General features: G+C 47.5%; 1 protein-coding gene across 1 annotated transcript in view; it reads right to left on the reverse strand.

Moving 5' to 3' along the window:
* Positions 1 to 7,897: 7,897 nt before the first annotated feature.
* The window catches only part of TBX5 (T-box transcription factor 5), a 41,930-nt gene continuing 23,505 nt past the window's right edge, over positions 7,898 to 26,322 (reverse strand). Inside the window, exons 8-9 of the mRNA XM_074159380.1 lie at positions 17,726 to 17,952; positions 7,898 to 9,011 (exon numbers count right to left, since the gene is read on the reverse strand). Coding sequence (XP_074015481.1) covers positions 8,428 to 9,011; positions 17,726 to 17,952 — 811 coding nt within the window. The 3' untranslated portion in view covers positions 7,898 to 8,427. The remainder of the gene's footprint in view (positions 9,012 to 17,725; positions 17,953 to 26,322) is intronic.

Below are 26,322 nucleotides of genomic sequence, written 5' to 3' on the forward strand. Positions count from 1 at the left end.
TTAAAAGCTCTGATGAAGAAGGTGCATGCAGACATCCTCAGGTTTACAGCGATCTTGAGATGGAAAATGTTGGGGGACCCCCCAGCATAAGTTTCTGATGAACATCAGGACCTGCAACTGCCTTTGACAGTCTCCCATAGTGCTCTCCAAGTCCAAATTGACGAGGTATGGGCTGGATAAGTAGACAACAAAGAGGGTGGAAAACTGGCTGGACCGTGGTGATGGGTCTGGAGCACAAGACTTATGAGGAGCGACTGAGGGAACTGGCGTTGTTCAGCCTGGAGAAAAGGAGGCTGAGGGGAGACCTTCTCGCTCTCTAGAACTAGAGGTGAAAGGAGGGTGTAGTGAGATGGAGTCAGTCTCTTCTCCCAAGGAACAGGTGATAGGACAAGAGGAAACAGCCTCAAGTTGCACCGGGGGGGGGGGGCAGGGAGGATAGATATCAGGAAAAATTTCTTCACCAAAAAGGTTATCAAGTATTGGAACAGGCTGCCCAGGGAAGTGATAGATTCACCATCCCTGATGGTATTTAGAAGACGTGTAGACTTGGTGCTGAGGGACATGTTTTAGTGGTGATTTTGTCAGTGGTAGGTTGATGGTTGGACTCAATGATCTGAAAGGTCCCTTCCAATCCAGATAATTCTATGACCAGGGGCAAAGGGTGATCGTTATCAGCAAAAAGTCCAACTGGTGGTTGACTGCTAGCAGCATCCCTCAAGCATCAGTATTGGCACCAATACTTTTTAGTATCTTAATATGTTAATAACTGGGATGATGGGACAGAGCACACTCTCACCAAGTTCACAGGTGATACCAAGGCACAGCTGCTACACAGAGGGATCCCAACAAGCTGGAGAACTGGGATGGTAGGAACCTCATGAAGTTCAAAGGTTCAAAAGCAAAACCCTGCCTCTGGCATGGACAATCCCATACAACAGGACAGGCTGGGGCTAGAAAGCAGCTTTGCAGAAAAGGACATGATGGGTCTGGTGAACAAGTTGAGCAGGAGCCAACCACACAACCTCGCAGGAAAGATCAGCTGAAGCCTAAACTGTATGAGCAGAAACATAGCCAGCAGATCCATGGATACAATCATAAAGGATTTCTTCAGAAGTTTTGACACCAAGAGCAGGAAAATAGGACTCCATTGTGACCACCTCATCACCTTTTGATGAGAATGCTCCTGTGAAAACCCCAGGGACAACAAATAAATTTCTGATTCATCACTGCTCAGTTCTAACTAAAACCTGAAGTGAAATATTGATGACTTTGAGATCCCTGGAGCTGGCGATGGGGATATCACAACACCGCTAAGCCCCACAGCGATACAGACACACATTAGTAACAGTGTTCTCCACATGCCAGATCACACAAAGCAGAGAAAGAGCATCAGCACCTTACTATCATCATGACAATAAAAATAATAACATACTCGTTTGGCCTTATGCAACAAAAACATCTCAACACCAGCATTTATGGATATAAGTACTACTGGAGCCCTTAGTCCCTTGCTATTAAAGACCTCACTGTGGGCTGTAGCAGGTTTCTGCCCCTTCCCCCCTCCAATTTAGGGCTGTACTTTCTGTTCATAATTCAAGCAACATTTTTTGCCTTGAGGCAGATTATAAGTCATTTGTTGGGTCTTAAGCAGAGGCCAAACCCCCCCTGACTTGTAGCACACTATACACCCCTGAGTGAGAGCACTGCACAGGTTACATAGAAACCCATTCATAGGGACCAATTTCCATCTCCTCATCACATCCCCATTTTTTACTTACTTATACTTAAATATAGTCCCAACAGCAGCAGCGCTGCTGAGCCGACATCATCATGAGGACCTGCTGATGTAAAACCTCTATGGCAAAGCCCAACCCTGGTCTTGTCTCTGCCTTTAATGCCTGTGGTGGGAGGGCTTATCCAGGTGGAAGTGATGCTGGTGGGAAGCCCTGGGGAGTGTCTCCAGCTGCTGCTGCCTAACTCAAGGCAGCTGCAGACCCCACAGAACTCTCCTCCTGCTGATGGGCACTGCCCAGGAATTTGGCCTGTATCAGGAACGGTGTGGCCAGCAGGACTGGGGCAGTGACCGTCCCCCTGTACTGGGCACTGGGGAGGTCCCACCTCAAGTGCTGTGTCCAGTTTTGGGCCCCTCACTGCAGGAGGGACATTGAGGTGCTGGAGCATGTCCAGAGAAGGGCAACGGAGCTGGTGAAGGGTCTGGAGCACAAGTCTTGTGAGGAGAGGCTGAGGGAGCTGGGGTTGTTCAGCCTGGAGAAAAGGAGGCTGAGGGGAGACCTTCTCGCACTCTACAACTCCCTGAAAGGAGGGTGTAGCAAGAGGGAGTTGGTCTCTTCTCCTAAGTAACAGGGATTAGGACAAGAGGAAATGGCCTCAAGTTGTGCCAGGGGAAGTTTAGGATGGATATTAGGAAAAATTTCTTCACCAAAATGGTTGTCAAACACACAGGCTGCCCGGGGAAGTGGTGGAGTTACCGTCCCTGGAGGTATTTAAAAGGTGGGCGGATGTGGTGCTGAGGGACATGGGTTAGTGGTGGGTTTTGTCAGTGTTAGGTTGATGGTTGGACTCATTGATCTGAAAGACTCCTTCCAACCTAAACAATTCTATGATTCCCAGAGGAGGGGTGATGCTAAAAGCACAGCTGACCAGGGTGCTCAAACCAGCAGTGTTGCCCCACCACCAGCCCTTCTGATTGACACCTAAATTTATTTATTCTTCTCATTGAGGAACCATGGCAGCCACTTGCTGACTTTTAACTAGACTTTGCTGTAGACGAGTCCTCACAGGTGCAGGGTAAAGCCTGCAAAACCCCCAGCAAAGCACAGTCAGAAGCAGCCGCTGAAGCTGCAGGGTTTGTTTCAACCAAACAAAGGAATGAGAAGACATCGGAGCCACCGGGTGTGGTGGGTTCCAAGCGAAACACATCAGTATTTCACTCTGAAATTACTTCAGGTTGAAAAATTTCCTTGGAAATTTCAAAAGAGTAAAATCTTTTAAATGTAAACAAAGTATTTCTCCTTTTTGGGGGTGGGAATTTATTCAAGCCACTTTCTGAATATTTTCCATTCGCTTAAAACTTTGAAAATTTTATTACTCAAAAAAACGCAGCAAAGGCATCCACTTTTCCAGTGAGAACTCAAAAGAAAATAAAAAAAGGCGAAATATTTTTTGTCTGGTGATGAGTTCTCATCCCACCTCCAGACAAGCCGTTTCTTTTCTCTGCCTCACTTTCCTCTCTGTTAAAATTTCCAACTTTATTATATATCCTAAAACCCAACAAAGAAGAAAAAACATGGGAGCCAGGGGGAAGATTCAGACTCCCCTGAGAGTTTCATATAATCACAGGACTCCAGGAACTGGAAACTTTAAGAGGAAAAAAAACGGGGGGGTGGGGGGGGACACGACCAAAAACACTTTTTCAAATCGCATGAGACCCATCATAAAATTGTCAGAGTTGGCAGCACCGTAAAATCTATGATATTGTGGGCTGGATTTATGAGCAAGAATCTTGAGGCTTTGGGATATTTTTTCCCCTCAACCCTGAAGGCACAAAGGCAGTTTTCGGGAGGTCAGCTCTGCCCTGGGAGTGCAGCCCGGAGCAGGAGAGGGGTGACTTTGCCCCTCTTGAGCATCCTTGTCCCTAGGGAAAAACCTCACCAGTGCAGATCTGTGAGCTGCTGATCCCTGTGGGGACCATGGTGGGGCAAAGCCACCTCCCGAAACCAGCAAGCATCCTGGCTGTTGACACTTAAAACATGGAGGTGAGCTGATAGGGGCAGACAAAGAGCTCCCTGTGCCTGCTCAGGGCATCTGCAGCCTCCCCAGGTATGAGCCACAGTAACTGCAGGGAGTATTTTAGCCCAGGAAGGCAGCTGGAAAAACAGCATTGTGACCACAGCCTGGGAATTCACATTCATTCTTTAAAAGATGTCTTTAGCAGAGGTTGGGTTTCTTTCTCTCCTTCTCCACTTGAAGGAACTGCGCAGCCTGCTCTTATTTAATATGGTTCATCTATAAAGCCCTGGTTTTCTTCTGCCTGGTGATGTTTCACAGCTGCTTTCCATGCTGCCGGAGCAGTGAACTTGCTCCAAGGCTCCTCACCAAAAGGGAGAGGTTTGAGGGAGGTCCCCTGCCCATGAGGAGGAGGATGGGCCACCACCGTCTTCTCCACCCACCACACCATCCTTCCTCCCCCACTGGCTTTGCTGGGGTTCCTTTTGGAGCCCAGCTGCCTCCTCACCCATGGTTCACCCCCCAGCAAGTCCTGGACTCTTCCACCATACCCATCCCTAGGCCCATGGCAGAAGCACCCCAGGTCCAGCCCACCCCCAGCATCCTCAGTGATGCTTATGGGAAACCACCAGGCAATGCTGAGGACTTTTTTTTTGGTGGTTCCTGGGGCTTGTAGGGAAGAAGGGAAAGGCTGGTGGTGGCCGTGCTTGGTCCCTTGTACAACACTGGGATGGTGTTCCTCAAGTTTCAAGGCTGCTTACAGATGAATTGCCAGTTTAGCTTTGAACAGGGTGAATTTTGCAACCTCTTTTGTCCGAGTCTTTCAATGACAGTGACTCCTATATAATTTTTTCCCTAGTTTTTTTGTTTGTTTGTTTATTGTTGTTGTCATCATTATCATACTCTGCTAAGGAATAAGTCTGTAAGAAGAGAAATGAAGGAAATCACTTCAGGCGCTTTGAACATAAAATCACAACCAAAGGGAGAGAACACCCTCCTCCTTGGCAGCTCCCAGTATTGTTCTGGACCAGTTGGGAAGAAGTACAAGCTGTTTCTCAAGGCTCAGCATAGACCAGGCACGTTCACATCCAGTCTGGGAGTCACCAGGGGCCTTTGAACAAGTCATCTTTTTCTTTCACGTCCTGTCTGACCCCTCACAGTCCTGGTCATTGAAATGGAAGAGCAGGCTGTGCTCATACAGCATAACTGGGCCACCAAAGCCCAGAAATGCCTTATTGAAGCAGTAGCCAGCAACAAACTCTTCAAGAAGAGGAGTAGAAAGCTATATTGCATCCTCCCACCCAACTTTGCCTTCATCCCAGATTTTATGTTGTGACAGGTCCATCCTCCTGCCACTGATGGCCTCCTTGCTCCTCGTGCTGATGTGGCTCCACAAAGCTGTGTCCCCGGGGAGCTACCTGGCCTTCCAGCAGGCAAAACCCAACGATCAGAGCCCATCGCGACATCGCAGACTGCACCAAAGAGCCTCGGCTTTCCCAAAAAATAACGCGAGGAACTCGGAGGAAATTAGTCAAGTTGAAAGCTTGAGGCTTTCCTTCTGAAGCCTGAGAAATAATTTACCATGTGGGTTTAGTTTCCTTAATACTCTTTGAGATGCATGGCACACATTTCTGGTAAGACCTCTTTACTTAGAGAGTAACCACTGGCCATTTAATTACATGTAAATTACCATATAGTGATAAGATGATTACATGATTAGCAGTGGGATAACGAAGCCTGGAAAGTACAATGTAATTGACAGCTAAATACAGTGTAGTTCCTTATTCCTTAAGTCAAAATGCAATTTTCTTGGTCATTAATCTTGGACAACTGCATATTCCGTAGGAACAGCATGTGATTTACTGAGCAACGCAACATTTGAGTAACTCCCTGGGGGTGGCTGCAGGAAGACAAACAGCTTTGGGAACAACTTGAGGTCCCACCGTGCCCGCAGAAGGGTTATGCGGTGCCTACATCTCCTTCTGCCTGCAAATGTGGCCCATACCCAGAGCGAGCACCCGGGGTAGCGCAGCATCGCGTTGTGACTGTGTCCAACCCAACATTTATGAAACACGGTTGTTGGGAGCAGAAGACAGTAAAAGCAGAACCAGCCGAAGGAGGAAAACTGCGTTGAGGCCAGCACTGGGACGGCCCCAGCAGACACTGTTCCCCACGTCCTACCTGCCATGGGACAACTGGGTGGGAGCGTCACCCGTGAAGGGGCTCCACTAATCCTAATCACTTTGCAAAGTGTCCCTAGATCTCTGGTGCACAGGAGGCCACCAAGGCTGCTGGCCACACACTGGCAGTGCCACTGCTGCTGCCAGAGGAGCTGCTGCTGATGGAACAGGCTGGGGACACCTTCTTGGTTCGTTCCCAGACCTGGCCATGCTGGTCCCTGGGGTGGCCATGGTTCACCAGCCACATGGAGGAGACCTTTCTGCTGGGCTTCTCGGGTGCAATGTCTTTATTCCTCTGGAGCTGATTTTCCCATCTTATTTCCAATCTGCGAAGCATCCAGCATCCTCTCCTCCTCCACTGAGGTTGGGACATAGCCCCACACCTACCCTGGGCCAGACGTTGCCCACCAACCCCGTCCATGTGGGAACAGGGGGCAGCTCCACCTCCACAAGGGCTTCCGGGTGCCATCCCACCACTCACCTGGATTCCCAAGGTCGCTTCTAAATCTGCCTCAATGGGAAAACGACCCCAGGAGAACATCTGCCCTGGGGACGGGCTGGGTGGGAAGGACCTGAGGGACCCAGTTTTGTAGCGGAGAAACGGACAGCAGTGTCAGCCTCAGCCATCACTGCCCAACAGCCTTTCCCGCTGGGATGCCGTACCAGAAATAAATACAAATCAAACTTACAGGCACCCAGCAGAAAGAACTAAAAAAATCCACCCCGAAACCGTTTTAAAAAATTAAAAATAGGTGGGCAGGTCCCTTGCCATTGAGAGCATGTGGTATTTATTAGACATAAATTGGCACACAAGAATAGGAAGGAGTAGCCTGGTAGGGATTACTTTCTTCTTCTTAGCTACACGGCTTTGGATACCTGTCTGTAACCCCTCCCACGCACATACCGGCGTTCCCACGCATTCACACCCGCATTCTCAGTTGCTGACACACAGGTATACCTCTTTTGTTAATTAGAATTACTTTTAATTAAAAATATATGTAAATTATATAGAGTGTGCACAGCTTGGAGAGAGAAAAAAAAAAAAAGAAGAAAAGAAAGCAAACTTCCATTTCAATAAAAATTTTAACCCCTTTGAATCAGCTGCTTTGCTGGCTTTGTGACATCCTATGAGTTATTTGAACTCCCATGTATAAATAAATAGTACCAGGAAATTTTACACCTGAAAAATTCCGCAGTAGACATTTTTACTTACACACATTTGTTTTTCCTTCTCTTCTCGCTTCCCCCGCTCCCAGCCTCTCATGATCATTTTCTGTTCCTTTTATATATATTTTACTTAATATCTCACTTAATGTACCGAGACCAGAATCCCTTTTTCTTTTTTTTTTTTTTTTTGAGAGAGGAAGAGAAAGAACGTATGACAAATTGAAAGTCGGGGGTTGCAAACAAGCGTCATCATAATTTTTATGAGCAAAATTTTTCCTTTCGCTGTCTGCATCCTCTTCCCCCCGCCTTTTTCCCTCCCCTCGCAGCTGGCTCAGAGCCTCGCTTTCCACGTGCCGGTAAAATATTCGGCAGGAGACAAGCAGTGGATGTTTTCAAGTTTGAAAGATACCCCGCGCCTCCATCGGAGATAGCTGATGGACTGGGAAAGACCAGGAGATGGGAAAGGAAAGAAGAGCGAGAGAATTGCACGCAAGCGGAGGTGAATTTATGGGGCTGGTTCCTGCGGAGACGCATTTTTGGGGCATTTGTAAGGAAACACAGAGCCCTGCGGGGAACAACTTCACTCCTGTACAACACCTGGGCGAGGTAGGTACCTGCTTTGCTCATTTGTGGGCTTGTAAAACCTCTTTCTGTTGAAAATTAACAATGATAATACTAATGAAGAAAAAATAAAAAAAAAAAGAAACACCACTCCAAAGCCACCCTTGGTAAAAAGGGCCGGTGTCTTTTTTTTTTTTTTTTTGAGAAAATTGAAAGAAAAAATATATATATTATTATTTATTATATAACATCGTCAACATCAACACCACAAAAAAAAAAAAAAAAAAAAAAGTAACATCCTAGTTGTTTTCGTTCAAGCACTCTGACCGTGTTGAGAAAGGCAGCAGGAGTTTGGTGTCCTTTGGAGAACAAAAAGAGCAGGAGGGCAGAGGGGGGGGGACGAGGGCAGGGGGCTGGCGGTGGCAGCAACACAAACTGGGTGGGGACCGTGGCAGGGGAGAAGTGTGCCGATCTGTTGATTATTTTTTCTTTTGAAACAAAAGAAAAAGGCGAGGGGGGGGGGCGAGGGGGAGGCAGGGGAAGGGCCAGGGGAGGCAAGTCACACGGAGGCCGATGACTATTTCGTCTGTGGTTTCAATCAGTGTCCGTCCCTCTCGAGTGCTATCGGTGAACATTCAGTTAAAGGAGTCTTGAGAAATACTCTCGCTTTTATTATCGACAGGGTATTATTTTTTTTTCCTTTTCCCATTTTTTTTTCTTTTTTCCTTTGTTTCCCCATGGCTAATGCTCTGGCGCTTTCCCCACCGCCTTGTTAGCTGTTCTCGCTCCACTCTGGCACCATCCCCACGCCGTGGACCGAGTGGTACTGGTGGGGTGAAAGGGTTCGAGGCACGCCGTGGGAATAGAGGAACTCTGCGGGCTGTAAGCTGCTGGGAGGGGACTGGATGCCGGTTTGAGGTCCACACTGCCGGACGATGGGTTGGTGAGAAACCGAGGTTTGGTGCTGGAACATGCTATGGGTATCTCCGATTTGGGGGGAGGTATGGTTGCCCACGCTGCTGAGCCGGGGCATGAGCGGCCCCGAGGTGAAGTGGGCAGAGAAATGCTGGTAGGGTAACCTGTCCATCGGCTGCATGGCAGACACTGTGCAACTGCTGTAGGACGGCACGCTCGGCCACGTGTTACAGCTGATGTCTTCTAGGCTGGGCACGGGGTCCGTGGGGGGAGCGGAGCTGGCATACATACATGCTTGGCGCTGGGCTGACTCAGTCCTGTATGAAGTGTTCAGTCCCTGCTGCTGGGGGTAACTGGACCTGTAGAAAGGGTCCTCTTCTGCCGGAGAAGTTTCCATGTAGGGCTTCTTGTAGGGATGCTCGGTGGTGGAACATTCCTCATCTGTTGGGAGAGAAAACTCCTGGTAGCGAACAACAATACTATGCCCTTGGCTGAACCTCCCTCTCCACAACTTTCCCGAGGACACGGTCTGCACAGAACGGATCCACACACTTCCTTCAGTGTAAATGAGGGAAGTGTGTATGCCAGTGTAAATCCATATCCCTTCCTTGGACTCGATCTGAATCAATCCTGCTGAAACCACATCTTGCACTTGGCCCTGTCTGCTGGGCTGGGGGAGGGATTAACTAAGGAGCCCTTGCAGGAAAATTAGGGCTGTAAGATGCCGGAGGGACCCTGAGGCTTAGCTTGCTTGGTGACAACCCACACACACCCCCGCATTCCTCATCTCATTTCTGCTGCCAGCTCTTTGACCAGAGGGGTAACATCTGCCTGTGGATACAGGGCACCTAACAGAGGTCCCCACTCCCAGCTGAGAGGTTCAGAGCTGATGTTGTTAACTAAAAGCCTTTACAGCGATACACTTTCACGATAAATGAGACAAAAATGGAGATCATAATAAAAATCCCCCCGGGAGAGCATCAGCGATGGCACGGTTGGGACAATCAGATTTGGAGTTTTACAGCCCCGGTCTTTAGCTGTGCCAAGGGAGCTGGGCACATAAATCCATGCGGAGATGTGTGCTGGAGCCAAGGGTAACAAAAAAGAAAAGTAAATTTCACAGCTAGGAGCAACAAGACACAGCTTGCAGAGCCCTTTGTTTCCTGCAGCATCCTGGGCCAAGAGAGGGAAGGAGATAAACAATTTAGGTGAAATCTCAAGGGTGAAGCAAAATGAATAAATGAATATGCACTTATTTATTCATTCGCAGGGTCATCAAATGAAATCCAGCTCTGCTGGAATGGATGGCAGAGTTCCCAGGGACAAGCACTTCACCAAGAGATTTTAAGGACAGTGAGGCAAGGGAAGGGGAGCTTGTTCTGACCCAGATTAACTTTGCTGCTGCTTCGAGAACGGGATTCCTGGTGCAGGCAGAAAAACATCCCACTTTGCTTAAAGCCCCTTCCAACAGGGGTAACATTTGAAAGAACACTGGCAAGAAATGGCCCTTTCCAAATCTTCGCAACCAACATGTTTTGAGCTGCAATTATTTTTTTTCACAGCCAAAATAAAAAGGAGAAAAAAAAAAAAAAAACAAAAAACAAAACAGTTCCACAAAAAAAGAGGGCCAAAAACATCTTCCCAAGAAGCACTTGCCAAAACAGAGGTGTTACTGCTGGGTTGCTCCAATTCAAATGCCCACATCTCACCTTCAGGAGGTGGTGATGGGCAGTGCAGGCAACTTTTGTTTCTCGTAAGGACGCACATGTACATACCCTCATCGCTATAAATAGCCGTGGGCTTTCTCCTGGAAGGTGCACACCCCCCCTTGTAAAATAACCCCTTACTCCCACTCAGGTGTCTACCAAGCCCAGCTGGAGCAACCGCTGCTGTTCGTCTCCTTGGCCCAAGAACCCTGGAGAGCATCGCGTACTGAGGCACACAACACGAGCCGCTTCCCCTTGGTATCCTCTGGCTTCGTTGCCCCTAAATTTAGCTGGAGAGCCACAGTCCCATCTCATGCTTTCTTCCTGAAAATGACGAAACCCAGCTCCTTTGTCCCAGCAACACAGAGCCCTGATAATCAACTGATCTTCCTCCTCTTTAAATGGGGACAGAAAGGACGGGATAAGCGAGCGATGCAACCACTTCTTTAAAATAGCTGAAATAGCAAGCAGAGAAATGCAAAAGTGTATGAATCACCTTAATCCTGACCAGGTTTATTGTACACAGGAGCAGTGGAGAGGATGTAGTGCCCTGAAGGACAGAAGCTGGATGCACAGGTCTGAGCACCCACCTGAACACCGGTCTGTCACAGGAAGTACATCTGGAAGAAGAGCCCGAGCTCTAGCTTTTACAGACAGCCTAAAAGTTTTGGATCCCTAACCCACCACTGAGTAATAAGAACACTAGGGTGGAAAAACAATGTCTTGTAAAATGAAGCATTGTTCTGCTAATAAAGTTTTCAGCATCAAACCGCATTACTCTGCTGGCATTAGAGATCATTGGCTTGGGGTTTGACTGTTTATTTTATTTTTATTTTTTTAAATATACAACACAAAACAGTCAAACTCTGTTTTTCCGTTGTGTAAAAATGCGCCTGACTTACAACCTGAGGTTGCTGATTTTTCCATTCAGCCCAGACGGTTCGCTGCCTGCCACAGCCCAGCCAGGCAGAGCTGCAGCTACGGATCCGCTTCCAGAATTCCTCACAGGTGAAGAGAGAAAAACAAAAAACAACCAGCATTTCCAGTGGAAACTCTATAGGTGCCCTCTCTTCTTCGGCAAGCTCTCGTGGTCGCTCTGCTGGCCTCTCTAGAGCCAGGCTCACTGGTGTCGTATGTGGAAAGGGCACCATCACTCCAGATTTTAAGATGTGTGAGGAGACCGTACCCAGCTCCAAAGAGGACACAGTGGCCAATGAAGGATTGCAGCCTACCCTACTGGCTTCTGCCCATCCTCTGGCCCCTCTTCATGGTGCTTTTCCCATCTATGTAACCCCAAAGTGCTGGAGAGGGAAGAGAACAGTCCATCTTCATCATCAGATGGCATAATGCAGACCACAGATCCTCAGCTGGTGAATTTACGCTGGTCCAGGCTCTCCAGTCTGATCTAGCAATGTTCCACCACTCCTCACAGAGGAGAGGGGACCAGCACAGAGCAGGTGAAATGCATCCCCACGGTGTGTGGGGCAGATCTGGGGGTGGGAGGGGGACACCTTCAAGAGAATGACAAAAGGACGACAAGCTCTCGTGCAATGCTGGAGGCAGCAGTTTAAAGTCCACCCCACCTGCTCTGGAGCCTGGACAGTGCATCCCAAGGCCATAATCCTCCCCCTGAAGGTCATCCCACCTCCTCAGCATCAGTGCAAGCAGGACATAGGAGGTAACTGTCTGGTCTGCTCTGGGTTTGATTCTTGATGTTGGTTCTCTGATAGCACTTCAGTGTACTTTTCCTGTTGCCACTGAGGCCTAGGAGGTGCTGGGCACCTCTGGGAGATGCTGACCATCCTCCATGTTTGTTGCTGTTCTTGGAAGCCATGGGTGATGATCAGCTCTTGTGACCAGCCCCTCAATACTCCCTCAAACCTCAAAAAGCAAAAGGTTCTGCCAAGCAGGGGAAGCTGCCAGCACTTGGGAGAAGCTGCTCCGAAGTGGATCCAAGGAAAACGGAGCCTGCAGAATGGGGTGGAAACTGGCTCCCTCACAAGGAATTTGATGATCTATCTAATGAAGGAGCTTGAGCGAGAGCAAAAGCAGTTCCAAGATTTCCGGTATTTACTACTTCCAGCTGGGTTGTAAATACCACACAAATGGCTTTTTAAATGGAATTTTCCCAATTCCAAGATTAGGGCCATCCAAAACGAAATGCAAACATGCAAAATCTCTGGACTTCAGGGTGCACTGAGCCCACCTCTTCCCCTGGTGTAAATCAGGAGAGTTCCTTTCCAATTCATGACAATCAGCTCCCTGGGACAGAAAACAACAAAGAATGGGACCCGATTGTTTTAGTTTTTAAACCTCACCCACACTTCCAGGGCATTACAGTAGGTTCATCCCGACTTTGTGAAGGAGACACAATGGGTGATTATCACTAATATTGTTGTTTCAGCCAGTCTGGTTTCCAGTATGAATCTAGCATGAGCCTGAATAGCCAATACCAGTGTGCAAGGCTGACAAGGGTCAAAGAAGAAAAGGATGGATTCAACCAAAACGGGCATCCCTAAAGGGCAAATAAGACATGAAACCTAAGATACACTAGTTATTTCAGCAATCACACCATTTGCAATATGGCTGTGTTGCATCACAGGGGAACACGACAGAAACAGTTGTGGGACAGAGACAATCCAATGCCAAGAGCTGGAACCTCTTCCAGAGGCAGCAGGTTGTCTGCAGAGGCACCTCCTGATGGGAGAGAGGGATGCTTACATGAAGCTGCTGAATCTATAGCACCCCAAGCAATGTGGCTGCACAGTAAAAGCTGGGTGCACACCAGCCCCCTGAATATCTCCCCACCATGCAGGCAGGTTCTTCTTCACCCTTGGAGCCTCAGCAGCCACCTTGCCCTGGGCTCCACTGCATCTATCCAAGTTGCACACACCTCCAGCTGCAGCATAGCTCAAGCCTTGGCCACCTCATTACATCTCCTTACATCAGCAGGATGAACAGCATGAACTCCAAGAAGACATCCCATACCTGGCTTTTGTCCTACAGATTCTTTGAGTGAAAGAAAAGCTGAGTGGGATGAGGGAGAAATCAGTTCAATCAACGAGGAGATCTATCCACCCTAACAGTGCCTGTTCCTGTGGAGAAGTGGGAAAGGCATTGCTGTATCTCCACCAACCTCAGCAGAGCAGGATGGAGACAAAAAGATATATTCTTCCCCATGGGCAGGGCCATGTCCAAGCCAGGTGGCTGAAGGATATGGTCCTCGCTGGTTGGAGCCAGTGGATTCCGCCACATCCCTCTTCTCTCTCAGTGTGCCAACATGACAACTTTTATAACCTCCCCAGGGAGAGGCTGTTCCAGTCGCCTCCTGTTCAGCATCACAAGCATCCCAGAAATCTGCCAAGTGGTTGAGATTGTGTAAGGCTGGGAGGGAGCAGAGGTTTAGAAAGATGACTTTTTAGTTCACAGGAAGTCTGAGGGAGAGGATAACACAAGGGAAAACAAGCCCCAATGCCCTAAATGGGACATGGGGCTAAAATGAAAGACAGAAAGCAAATTGCCTGCTGGTATGTCCTTTTGGGCTTCTCCAAGCACAACAATGACAGAAGGAGAGGTGGAGAACAACCAGAAAAAAGGCAAAGCTCTAAGTGGTCTTTGTTGCAGCCTAAAAATCCACATCAAAAACTGAGGGCACTCCTTGGTAGGATACAGGACGGGAGCTAATCCATCCTCTAAAGATCAGTCTCTCTGTGAAATGCCATAAGCAATCTCAGTGTGGAGCTGGGATACAATGCAGGATGATTCTCGCCTTGAAGACAGCCTCCAGCATGTTCAGAAGGTGCCTGGAGCGGCGACCCCGTTGAACCACGCTGGGGTCATTCCCAATGCTGCGACCTCCCACTCCCATCCGCACACCAGGAATTGCCAGATTTGGGGCTCTGGGATGTGTCCTTCCTTCCTTCCTCACCCAGAAGATCATCAGCTCCCTGAAACAGAGGAGCCTTCAGAGATAACATCCCCTCGCAGCCCTGCTGCCCTCCCCTAATGTAAGTCCATATCAGATCTCCAGAGTGAATCCATCTTGACTTGACAGCTAAGAACAACACTGTCAACCACAGACCTAAATCTTCGTCTTAGGTCACCAAGGAAGTAGAAGTAGAATAAGGTGCCTTTGAGCTGCTCAAATACAGACCTATTCTTAACCAAGCCTAAACCAAGACTTGACCTCCTGATTAGAAAGGAAACACAGAAACACCATGAGATGTCAAAGCTGGAGAAACATCATGACATGTCAAAGCTGGAAGGAGCCATATCTGAGAGACTATCTTGGAAAACCGCGGTGGTATTTGTTACAGAAGATACAGACACCAGCTGGTCTCAAACCCAGTCGAGTTGCCCTCTGCCCCTGCAAGCACTTATCCATAACCGCAGCCTTGGGAAAAGGAAATAATCTGCTTGAGATAAATCCTAAACTGGCTGAGGAGGGGTCCATGTTTGGGAAGCTGATGATCCAACAAAATCAATAATGGTCCCAGTCCAGAAAATGGACAGAGGTGCCTTAGGAGTGAGCACGCTCTTGCTTTCATTTTTTTCTTAGGTGGTGAGGCTTGTTAAAACTTATGCAGAGAAGTAGGAAAGCAGGAAAGCTGAGAGGAAAAACTTAATACTTAGCTTAGAAATGAGAGACCGGAAAAGGAAGAAAAAGAGGAAAGTTATAGTTGAAGTTACTTTCCTGAGTTCAATAAGGAACCTCGCTCAGCGCTAGAAGAAAGTGCCACACTCGGTCTGAGTTTGAGACGAAACCTTGGATCACGTTCTGATTTATCTGAACAGAATTGCTCATCTCTAGTGACTTTTTTTTTTTTTTAATTAATTTCACTTTGCAAAGAGCTGCTTGGCAGCTTATGTTGGCTCTCTGTTTCCCATTAACTTTGTGTTTCTTTTCTTTAAGCCCTGGTGGCTGTTTTCGATTTACTAGATGCTTGGGGAGGGGGGAAAAAGGCACAGGGAGGAAAGCAGAGACTCAGGCTCCTGAGATGTACAGCTTCACGGGAAGAAGCCGGTGGTATCGGACAGGACATTGCTTCTCCTTGATTAAAGCATTTGGCGGCTTTGATAAAAGGCCCTTAACTGCTTGTGCCACTCAAGCCATCGTAGAGATAATGAGGGGCCATCAGCCTTGCAGACAAGGACTCCCTTTGCCAGTCTCCTGCACTTTCGCAAGGGCCACGCAGGCCAAAAGGGGCTGGGGAGCTTATTACAGGGCAGATAGTCGTCTCTTTTGTGACAATAAGAGGAAGTGAGATAATTGGGGGATTGAGGGAAACCACCCATGGAGACACCGCTTAGCGGGAATCCCAAAACTGGAAGGAAACCTCTGTTGATTCCTTATCACGTTACAATGTGGAGGCGAATGATGAATTGCCCTGCGGTGCGGGGACACGCAGCAGTCGGAGATTGTCCAAAGGGTTTTGTTGCCATTTGGGCCAGCTTGTTTTGGTTAGTTTTTGCAAAGGGGAAGAGGAGCAGTGAAAGCTCAGCTCCCAGGGCAAAGGAGCTCCGAGGATGGGTTGCAGGCTGAGGGACACCAAGGGTGAATGGGACCTGCCTTTCCATTTTCCATCGTCAACGTCGCTTTGCAGCAACCTGGATGTATCCTAAAGCCTTGCACCAGAACTGGGGTAGCCAAGGGCCACACAACCCACCTCCGACCTTAGGGGACACTCTGGGAGTCCACTGCAACTCCTTGCATCTAGCTCAAGCCTGACATCACAATTTCCAATCATAGCTTTGATAGACTCTTTAGAGCACAAGGGTCAGCTGGAGGAGTCAGAAAATGTTGCCTCTGTTTTCCACTGTTTGGCTCAATCTCACATCAGGAAAATAGTAAGATTTATCAACTTTTTTTGTGTTTTTCGGATAAACTTGTACACAACCACACATGTGCTCCTACAACATTCAAGGGATTCACCAAGGGTGCCAGGGAGATTTCCATTGCCTTCCTGCCCCTGCCACTTCCCAGCACCAGCTACCTTTGACTGTGTGTCTGGGCTGCACATCCCAACATCCCAGCGCCCCAGGGGTTACGTTACTAAAAATAATGACATGTGGCTGACTGATAGGACCGTGTGGGGAAGCGGGAAGGGGTCTGCTGTGAGGAGAGGCTACCGGGCTGGAGAAATTCTTGATGTGCTCAAATGCCATGGTGCAGGCTGACTCCCGTTAGCTTTTCCCAAGCAATGTGGACCAAATCCTGAGAAAAGGGAGCAGATATAGCAGCAACCACCTCTTGTCCACCCCACAGGGTTGCATTCAGCCCTGGAAATTCACAATTTTCTTCTGAGTGCCTTGGGTGGAGCTGATCTGAGGCTTTTGCTCTCCGAGTCCTGCAAGTGTGTCTTCACCTAAGCATTCCCGTTGCTTTGGGAGAGGAAGGGAGAGACTGCAAACCGCTGGCTCCTGCCTGAGAACAATTATCCCATCGATACCATGGGGCTCTTCACGCCAGGACGAGCTGAGCACTCAGTGTAAAGCCCTCACAGTTTGATCCCTCAAGCTCTGTCAAAGCAGGTCAGTTGCACCAGAGGGGAACGAACATGGATATCATTATTTTCAATCCCACGGCCCGCTCATTAGACCGAGCATTTAAGTGGAATTGCTCTCTGCATACTGACAACTGTCTCCCAGCCGAGAATCTTAGTTGAAAACTGTGCAAAATCCAAGCTGTCAAGGTATCTCCACTGGGAGATTAACCCTGTCTGAGGGGCTACAGAGACAGATAAGTCATCTTTATCTCTGGCACCAGCTATCTTACTGAATGTGGATTCAACCTGGGTGAAAAGCACTGCCACCCCTCCAAACAGCTTGCTCCCAGCCCAGCAGAAGACGGGGTTTCAGGCTAGCACTGGTGAGATGAGTTTTATAGAATCATAGAATGGTTCGGGTTGGAAGGGACCTTAAAGATCATCGAGTTCCAACCCCCCTGCCATGGGCAGAGTCACCTCCCACCACACCTGGTTGCTCCAAGCCCCGTCCAACCTGGCCTTGAACCCCTCCAGGGATGGGGCAGCCACAAACTCTCTGGGCTACCTGGGCCACTGTCTCACCACCCTCACAGCAAACAATTTCTTCCTGAGATCTCATCTAAATCTCCCCTTTTTCAGTTTAAAACCGCTACCCCTCATCCTGTCATTACACTCCCTGACAAAAGGTCCCTCCTCATCTCTCCTGTAGCCCCCTTTAGGTACTGGAAGGCCGCTGTAAGGTCTTCCCAGAGCTTTCTCTTCTCCAGGCTGAGTTTCCCAGCCCATCCTGGGGGAGCAGCCCACCTCCAGCACACAACCCTCATCCCTTGCTCATCCTCAAGCACCACCGTAAAGCAGGCTGGGGTAGTCCAGCCTGTGGGCAAGGGGAGATATCAGAAAACAAGGCTGATAGTCAATGTGAGGAAGGGGAAAGCCCCAAGCAGGGGAGCAGCCAAGGTCTGACCTTTTCTCTTGGTGCAGTGGTAGATCTGGCTGTGCTCCTGGGAGATCGGGTAGGGGTTCGCAGGTGGTAGCAGATCCTGGGAGGTGCTCGACACCCCGTTCTCACACTGGTACTGGGAGCCCAGGTTGGAGGAGGCAGAAAGGACCCTGGTCTCGCCACTGAAGGGGCTGTGATTCGAGGACACTTTTTGTCTCACTGTGCTCCTGGGAACAACCGGGTACTCTTTACTAAAAGAAAAGAAACAAAAAGGAACAAGGCAGAGAAGCAATCAATTAATAAATAGATCAGTGGATTAATAAATGAAGGCAGCACATTAGTGTCATGGTGTTTGTTTAGACATTCAGGGAAATAGGGACATCCCTCCCAGGAGACTGCAGCCCCGTCACACTTTATCCATGGAGCACTCTTCTATTTCACTTTCCTTTTAATATCTTTCCCTTTAGATTCGTGCATCTTCCACCACAACTGCTATATGACACCCATACATAGAACAGATAGATGCAGTTATAGCGAAATACACAAGATTTATATTTACATATTATGATAGCATTTATAAATTATATACTATTTATATTGTATATGTGGATGTGCACATGCATGTAAATAAAAACCTCATTTCTGCCAAGCTGACTTGGAGATGGATTAAATATTTACGTCTACTTTTTCCCCTTATGGTAGTTGTCCCCATTCCTTTTCCCCAGGGTCTGCCAGCCTGGTTGTCCTGGATGGGGGACCCCTGGACCAGAGAACAAGCCCAGCTGCAGAGCGCTCAAACAAGAGAAACAAATAAATCACCGAGACCTGATGCACACCAGAGCCACACGTCTCAGCAGAGCCAGGCTGGGAGGGAGAGCGCTGACGGAAAGTCTGGTTTGTTCCCCTGCTCTGAAATCTGGTTTGAAGAGAGGATGCTTTGCCAACACTGGCTGAAAGTCCCCTCTCCTACAAGACCCTACAGTGTGTTTTGGAGACATTTCTCCAAGCACTTCGGCAACGTGGCTGGACAAGATTATTCCTGCTTTATTCCTGCTCTGCAGGGGGGAGAATTGAAGTTGAGTAGGGGGTCCCAGAGATTTCAGGCGAGGTGCAAGCCTCCTCCTGGGCTGTCTCCAAGACAACTGAGTGGTCTCTGAACCCAAGGACTTGCTAAAATGTTTAAAGATGAGGCAGCATGGCAGCACCTCACAAAGTGTCACCAGGCTCAGAGCAGCCACAAACCAAAGCCCAGATTCCAACACAAGCTTTCTTCTTTGAGGCTATAACCATTGGACAAAGCTGGCTTTGAGGTATCCTACCCACCTGCCCCAAACCATTATGCTGGAGCAAGGACAGAACTTTAAATCCCGTCAACAAGCTCACCTGGCCACTTCCACATGGAGGAGGAGCACTGACTCCCCAGTTCCACCCCTTAGAGAGGACCTATCACCGTAGCAGCTCAGAACTTATTTACAAAATTTAACAATACCAATTATATAAACCTACTCCCAGCAGGGAGCTTTCATCCAAACCACTGCTGTGGTGGCTGCCAGAAACATCAGCAACTGAGCTGTAATGGAGGGGAAACTCACCCAGGAGCTCAAAACCAAATAAATGTGTCTCTCATTGTGCCACGGAAGCTTTCCAAACCCTGGGCACTGGGTGGCTTGCCAAGCAGAGCCTATTCCAAAGGTGGGGTTTCTTTCCCTGGAAGCCCAGCAGCTCCTCCCCACAGGAGCAGGGCTTTCCACCCACTTGGACTGGCTGATCAGGCAGCTTTTTCCCAGAACTGAAGTCCAGGCTGTGCACAAGGAAAAAAGAGAGATGGACTGGGAGGAAGTAGAGACTTATCCCTCAGATGCACAGGACAGCAATGGATGCCAGGGCACAAGGTGGGCTTCAGAGGACCTCTCTGCCTGTGGACACCCAGCACTAGCATTTCTATCCCAGGAACTCTTGCTGGAGGGCAGCTTTGGTGGCTTTTCAAGAAGGTCAAGAGCTACAGCCTTCAGATCTCCTAGGTTCTAGTGGGTCTCCCAGTCCTACCAGGCCACAGTTTTGAGCTGCCTGCTCCTGACATGCTCCACCTTCACACAGGGATCCTTATGGAAATAGTATCAACATAACACCCCAAAGCTGCATCCCCACCATGTTTCCCTTCCAAGGAAGCAAGCCACAAGGAGGTGACACACAGACCTTACCCTTAGCTCTCCTCCCTATTAAAAGGCTGCTGGTTCCTTCTTCTTCAGCTCCAGCATCAACAACCACAAACCCCCCAAGAAATGGCACAGCCTGTTGGGGTTTTTTTTGTCAGTGAGTACCTATGGGCTAAGGTGGATGAGGAGCAGGGACGTACCATGGCATGACGCCACATCATGTGGCTCCTTCAGAGGATGTAGGGATAACTACTGCCACGGTTTATCCCTGCTTTGGTGGGGGAAGAACTGGATGTCTCTTTGGCAGTGTCACCCTCTCCCCGCTCACACATGGGATTAGATCTGCATGGAGGAGTTCTTCCAGTAAGTTCTCAGGGCAGCTCACAGGGACCCCATCAACATCAGACCTTCACTGTGCGAAGCACCACACAAGCACTGAGAAGCCGTCCCCATCCCAGATACTTCTCACATAAATCTATGCTTTCTCTGTCTCAATGGAGAGCTGAGAAGGGGAAAATTTAACGACACAATTGTTTTTTTCTTGATAAAAAAATATTTCCTTTCCATAAAGGAGCTGCATGCCTGAAACAGCAATATTTCTACCCTGAAGTGCCAGCATAGGTAGTGTCAGCATCCCACACTCTCGTGTACTGGGGACCAAATTCTTTTCAGACTGCATTTCCTGGGAGACACAACAGCCTCCATGGCTGTAAGAAGGGACCGTGATGCCCTGCAGGGGACACAGCAGCAAGGGGAAGTCACGCTGGAGAGGGAACAGGTTTGGAGACACCAAGTTTCCAAACAGCAGTTCCCAGGAGGTATCGCAATGACTTCTCTCCAGACTGAAATATTTCCATTTCAGTCAAAACATGTTGGGTGCTATTTTTGCCAAAAAATCAACTATTTGAGGAGGGAGAGGAAGGAAAGTATTTTCTAACTAAATATCTAAAATATTCTGCTTTCGCTTTGCCTTTTTTCTAGACACAAAGGCAGTTATCTCTGTATTTCTACCTTTTTCTTCCTTATAGGAGCTGAGCTCCAATAAAGAGATATCCTTGGTACCTTGTAAAGCAACAGTCATCTTGAAACATTTATACTCTTTTCTGAGCCCACTCAATATGCAGTGTGCACAGCTACCATTTTAGTTTGTCCTTCAGTCTTTAAAAATGTATCAGATTCTTTTTTTCCTCTCTCTCTTTTTTTTTTTTTTTTTTTTTTTTTTTTTTTTTTTTTTTTTTAGGGCCTAAAAGTCGCTATTCCCAAAATAGCTGGTTGTAATCCTGGGACACAGTTTAATGGAATGAAAGGTTTTGTTCACTGCTGGCACAAAATGACTGTTGTCTCCAGAAATTTTGCTGTCCAAAAAAATTGTAGCAAAGTAGGAAGGGGGGGGCGGGGAGGAAGCATTAAAGGTTGACTTACACAGGCAATATAGGAAATTGTCCACACAGCATGGAAGAGACTGTTGTTCCCGGGCCAGAATGTGAGTTAGTTTTACATTGGGGTGTTAATGGGCTACATTTTTTTCACATTAAAAATTGTAAAATTAGAATTAAAAAAAAAAAAAAAAAGTTGGGTTGGGGAAAGAATTTATAAGGAAGGAAGCTGTCACTGGTCTATTTAAAGTCTATTGGAGGCTAATGATGAATATTCAGTTCCATAGTCGGTGTATTACGATAGCAGAGGGGGACGGGGAGGAAGGGGGAGCCGCATTGCCAAGGTGCTGTACAGTTTCTGCAGCACCGGGCTTCCAGCTGAAAAGCCACCAGGAGAGAACATTACTTTGATTTTCATTAGAGCTTGGGGGAAGAAATCAGGGATGGGGTCCAAGTCTACACTGAAGGCGTTCGGTCCTGAAGTCTGGACTCCGTCCTGAACTCCCACCTGGCCAGATGTTTCCCAGACCCGTAGGATCAGACACCAGCTCTGCATAACCGTTCCCTAACGGCACACACATTCCTCTTCAGAGTTCATCATATAACTCCGACCCTGCAGGTCAGGCCTTACAAGTGAATCCTTCCAGCATTTCCTGAGCACTTCCACCAAAATCAGGTGGAATTAGTAAACTCAGTCCCATCTTCATATCTCATAACATTTTTCGCCTCCCCTGGCCAAATCATGCCCTCACCATGAGCTCTTATACCACAAATTCATATCTAGCAAAAGATTCAAAGGAGAAAATTCAAGAAGGTTTTGTAATGTCAGAGCTGGAAACCTTGTTGGCCTCTGCAAACTAATAAAAACTGTGGAAAAACAATAAGTATAGATCTTTACAAAGTGGCATCCTTTCTTGCTTATCACTGCCTTGTAAGAGAGTGATAATTTTCAATGTATTTTCATGTGTAGACTTGAAGTTTGCTAATGTACCAGCTAATGCATAGTAGATGCAAACCCTTGTTAAATAAACCTTCAAAGATCCATGGTTTATAATCACAACGCTTCTGCATTAGAAGCATCCAGCCCCTACTGACTCTAAGGAAATTATTTTCAAAGATGCTTCTGACATTTCTGTAACAAAGAAGGCTCTCCAGAGCTGCTGTAGCTCATGGTAACAAGACTTTCAAAGACTTGTTAAAGGTTGGGTCCCAAGGATCATCCTGGTACCTGTTGAAGGTCAAGATGAGGCGTGATACAGAAGAGGATTTCCCCTTGGTTATCTGCAGTATCCTTTGAAGCCCCTGGGCTGGGCACTGTTCAGATCTTGTCCACAATGGCAATTCCTAGTCTAAAATCTGACCAAAGGTGGCCAAACACAGAGGTTGCCAGGAGATTTTAACTCCTCCTTGGTCAGTCACTGCAGAAGGACAAACATTTGTCCTCCTATCAGTCCTCTCCCCTGCATCCACCCAGCACCCGTGGATACAGCAGTGCAGAATCAGACCCCAATTCCAGATGCGCAAACACAACTCAAAGGCATTTGGGTTTTTATTTCCCAGGCCACCAATTGCTGTCCTTCCTGCTGAGACTTGAGAGTAGGAAAGAAATGGAAGTCAGCCATAACAGATAGAGCAAGAGAAAAAAAAAAAAAGTGACTGGAATACTGGAATAAATATACCATCTCCCAGGAAAAAAATGAACCAGAACACAATTTTCAATTGTCAATGTGCATTCATTGCAGCTCATTTCCAGCACATTGAAATAAAATTGAACCACTCTCAAGAGACTGTCTGGAGAGTCTGATGTGGATAAAATGCAGCAGGAAAGGATTTGGGAGGAGAGAAACTACTGAGTACTTCCTTCGATCTTACCTCAGATCAAATATGAGCTCTCTCTGCACAGGGATTGCAGGCCAGCCCCACGGAAAATAATACCCTACAAGGGATGTCTAGCAATACAAGTCAAACTGCCCACTGAGAAATAAGGGAGGCTGTTCACTGCAGCGTGCTCCACCAACAGATCCAGTGTTCTTGCCAGAATATAAGGGTCCAATAACACTTCTTTGGGTGCACACGTGGTGTATTGACAACCAGTGCCTCCATTTCTCATCTGAGCAGTGCAGCCCAAAGAGATGCTGCAACAAACCCAAAAACCAGCAAAGAAACAGTTAGAGATCCACAGCTACCATTATCAGGCAAATAAAAATCTAGATTCCCACAGACAAGTTCTGCTGTTCATGTTGGAGGAAGAGAAACATAAGAGGAGATGAAGAATGGATCTTGGCCAACAGAGAGAGCATCAGCATCCCTTCATGCCAGGCTGAGCTTCTGAAGATTGGGTCCTGCTGGGCAGATCCCCCGAAGAAGTGACAATGGAGGAAACTGCAACTACCCTCTGTTTCTTGAGCTGACTTTTGCACTTTAAGAGAGCTGTGGATACCCTCCAGTGAAGTCTGTAGAACCTTATTTTGGATTTCATCTGAATTCCATCAAATTCTATAGAGTGCAGTTCAAGCCTGCAGTTTCCACTGGGGCTTTGACCAGGAAAATTTCCTTGGGGATGTTTGCTGGAGGAAAGCATCATCTCTCCAACAGATGTTCTAACTCTAAGTCTCACTCTGAAAACATTTCAGACAGCACGTGGCTCTTGGGAGATTTCAGCGACAGAACATGAGAAATGCAAGTGGATATAAAGATGTAACAAGAAGATGCAAGAAGAACAAGGTCGTTTGCAGTGGACCAAGACCTACTTGCATTGGTGAGACCAGTGCCTATCAGTCCAACATGACAGGGTAGACAATCCTTTTGGAGCCTCATCCATTTATTATCATAAAACTTATTCATTTATCCTACCGGCATCCAAAAATGTACCATCTTCTCCATTATGCCAGCTCTGCAACACGGTACTGATTTTATGTCCTTTGTGCCTGGCCCAGTTTCTGTTCTCGGTTACACCAGGAAATCTTTGTAATAATTCCTTTGGAGCCTGGAAGATTGCTGTGGATTAATGCCAAAGGCAGCAAACTATGGCTCATGGTCTTTGACAGAGAAAACATACACATAACATTGAACTACACTGCCACTCTTTCCTTTGTCCAGTAGATCATTCTGGATCTTTGTCTCGCTTTGAAAGGGCCCAGGATACTCATCAAGGGAACTAAGTGCCACCCTTTCACATAATCATCTTTCCTCTCAAAAGCTTTCCCAATAAGAAGCTTCAAGGACTAATTGCATTAATTTGAATGAACACTAACTAGGGCCTGAGACTTCCAGAAGCTCTTCAGCACCCATAATAACCACTGAAGACAATGGGAGTTGCAGATGATCAGCAAAAATTGGTTAAAGGGTTTAACAGAATTGCTCTTTTACAGTGCTCTAGCCCCAGACCCACAAACACTTCTCCCCTGCTGTCTTCTGGCAGTCACAGACTAAAAAAAACATAAAAGCTATGACTTGTATGCAACCCTCCAAATCACCCAATAGCTATGGCTTATTAACACAACTCCGTTGACTCTCATGCATGGGGAATTTTAAGGGCAAAGTCCTACACTTGACAACTGCGACACAGAGCTCATCATCTCTCTGCGTAAGCTTCACCCTCTGCGGATTTCTGCTGCGTGTTTTGCTCTTGTTCTCCACACAAAACTCCCCTTGGCACAGGCAGAGGTTCTAACTGGAGACAAAAGGAATTTTTACTGTACAGCGGGGCAAAGGATCTGAAAGGAACACTTTGCTTAATGTTCCCAGCATCACAACTAGACAATTTTTACTCAATTTAAGTTTTTCAACTGTAGCACGACCACAGGATACAGATGCAATATAACTCACATCCCTCTACATATTTTCCTCTAGCATGTTTTCTTTTTTTTTTTTTTTTTATTTTTTTAATCAAGGAAATAGCAAAGTTGATCTCATGCTCCGAAATCTGAAAACTTGAAAAAAAACTGTTATCCCAGAGTACTCATCCTGTCAAAGAAACTGCTAACAGGCTCCCGTGTGTCTCAGGAAAGAAAGGGTGTGGGGGGATAACGAATGTGAACCAGAAGTCTGTGCTCACTGGAATTTGGATCTCTCTGGAGCTCGTGGCTGTTCTTTTTGAATGAAATCATCTGCTGCTGAAAGGCTTAATATCATTACTGAATGAAGTTTTCTACCTGGGGAGACTTATTAACTTCTCTTCTGGGAAACAGGAGGAGAAAAAACAGCACGGAGGCTTTGCAAGGGAGAAAGCCAAAGAGAGGGATGGACTCACAAAGACATCCCCATCCATTCCGCAGAGATCCTGTCCCCAGAGGCCAAAGCATTGCTGCTCTTGCCTGGCCAGAGCATGTGGAGACATGGAGACATGAAGGGTGCCTCGCTGAAGACTTTGCCGAGACCTTGCTCTGAGCTCACTCTTCGGAATTGGTAGGGGCAAAGAGGAAGGAAGACGAAGCAAGGAAGAAAGACAACTTTCAGCACCAAGGGTAGATGTTCAACTGATGAATCGTCAGGTCAAGTCTCCACCAGCACCTTCACCCCACTGCAAGACCTGCTCTGAGATGAGTGAGACAATTTTGGACCCAGCAAACTGGTCTCCCTCCCATCCTCTGGCAGCCAAAGGTGCAAGGACACCACCAGAGCTGGGCAGATGGCAATTCCTTCTATGAGGATAGACCTTATCTCATGTCATTTTAGCTATTTAAAAGGCTGTAGCTGGGGCTAGTTTTCCCCGAAAATGGAATGCCACATGCACCCAGCTGCCTCTCAGCCTCCTCTGCTGGGGTTTCCTTCTCCCCTGGTTGCTTTCAGCTGGGAGATGTTGCAATAACCCAATTCAGGGAATTAAGAAACGTTTGAGATTTAAATAAAGAAAACAGAGAGGTGCTGAAGCTTTCGGCAGCATGAAAAATTCATTCCCTCCATGGCTATACCCCTTAATGAGATGATCAGTGACCTGATGAACATCAGGTCACTAGTTTCTGGTATAAAAGGCTGTGCACTGTTTTAAAAAAGCATGTTTTTTCCAGCTACTTTTTTTTTCTATGATGAAGAAACAGGACCAAAAATACATTCCCACCACGTTCTCCAAGGGCAGAAGTAGACATCA

This window comes from Numenius arquata, chromosome 16, assembly GCF_964106895.1.
Source record: "Numenius arquata chromosome 16, bNumArq3.hap1.1, whole genome shotgun sequence".
In the NCBI taxonomy this organism is placed as follows: Eukaryota; Metazoa; Chordata; class Aves; order Charadriiformes; family Scolopacidae; genus Numenius; species Numenius arquata.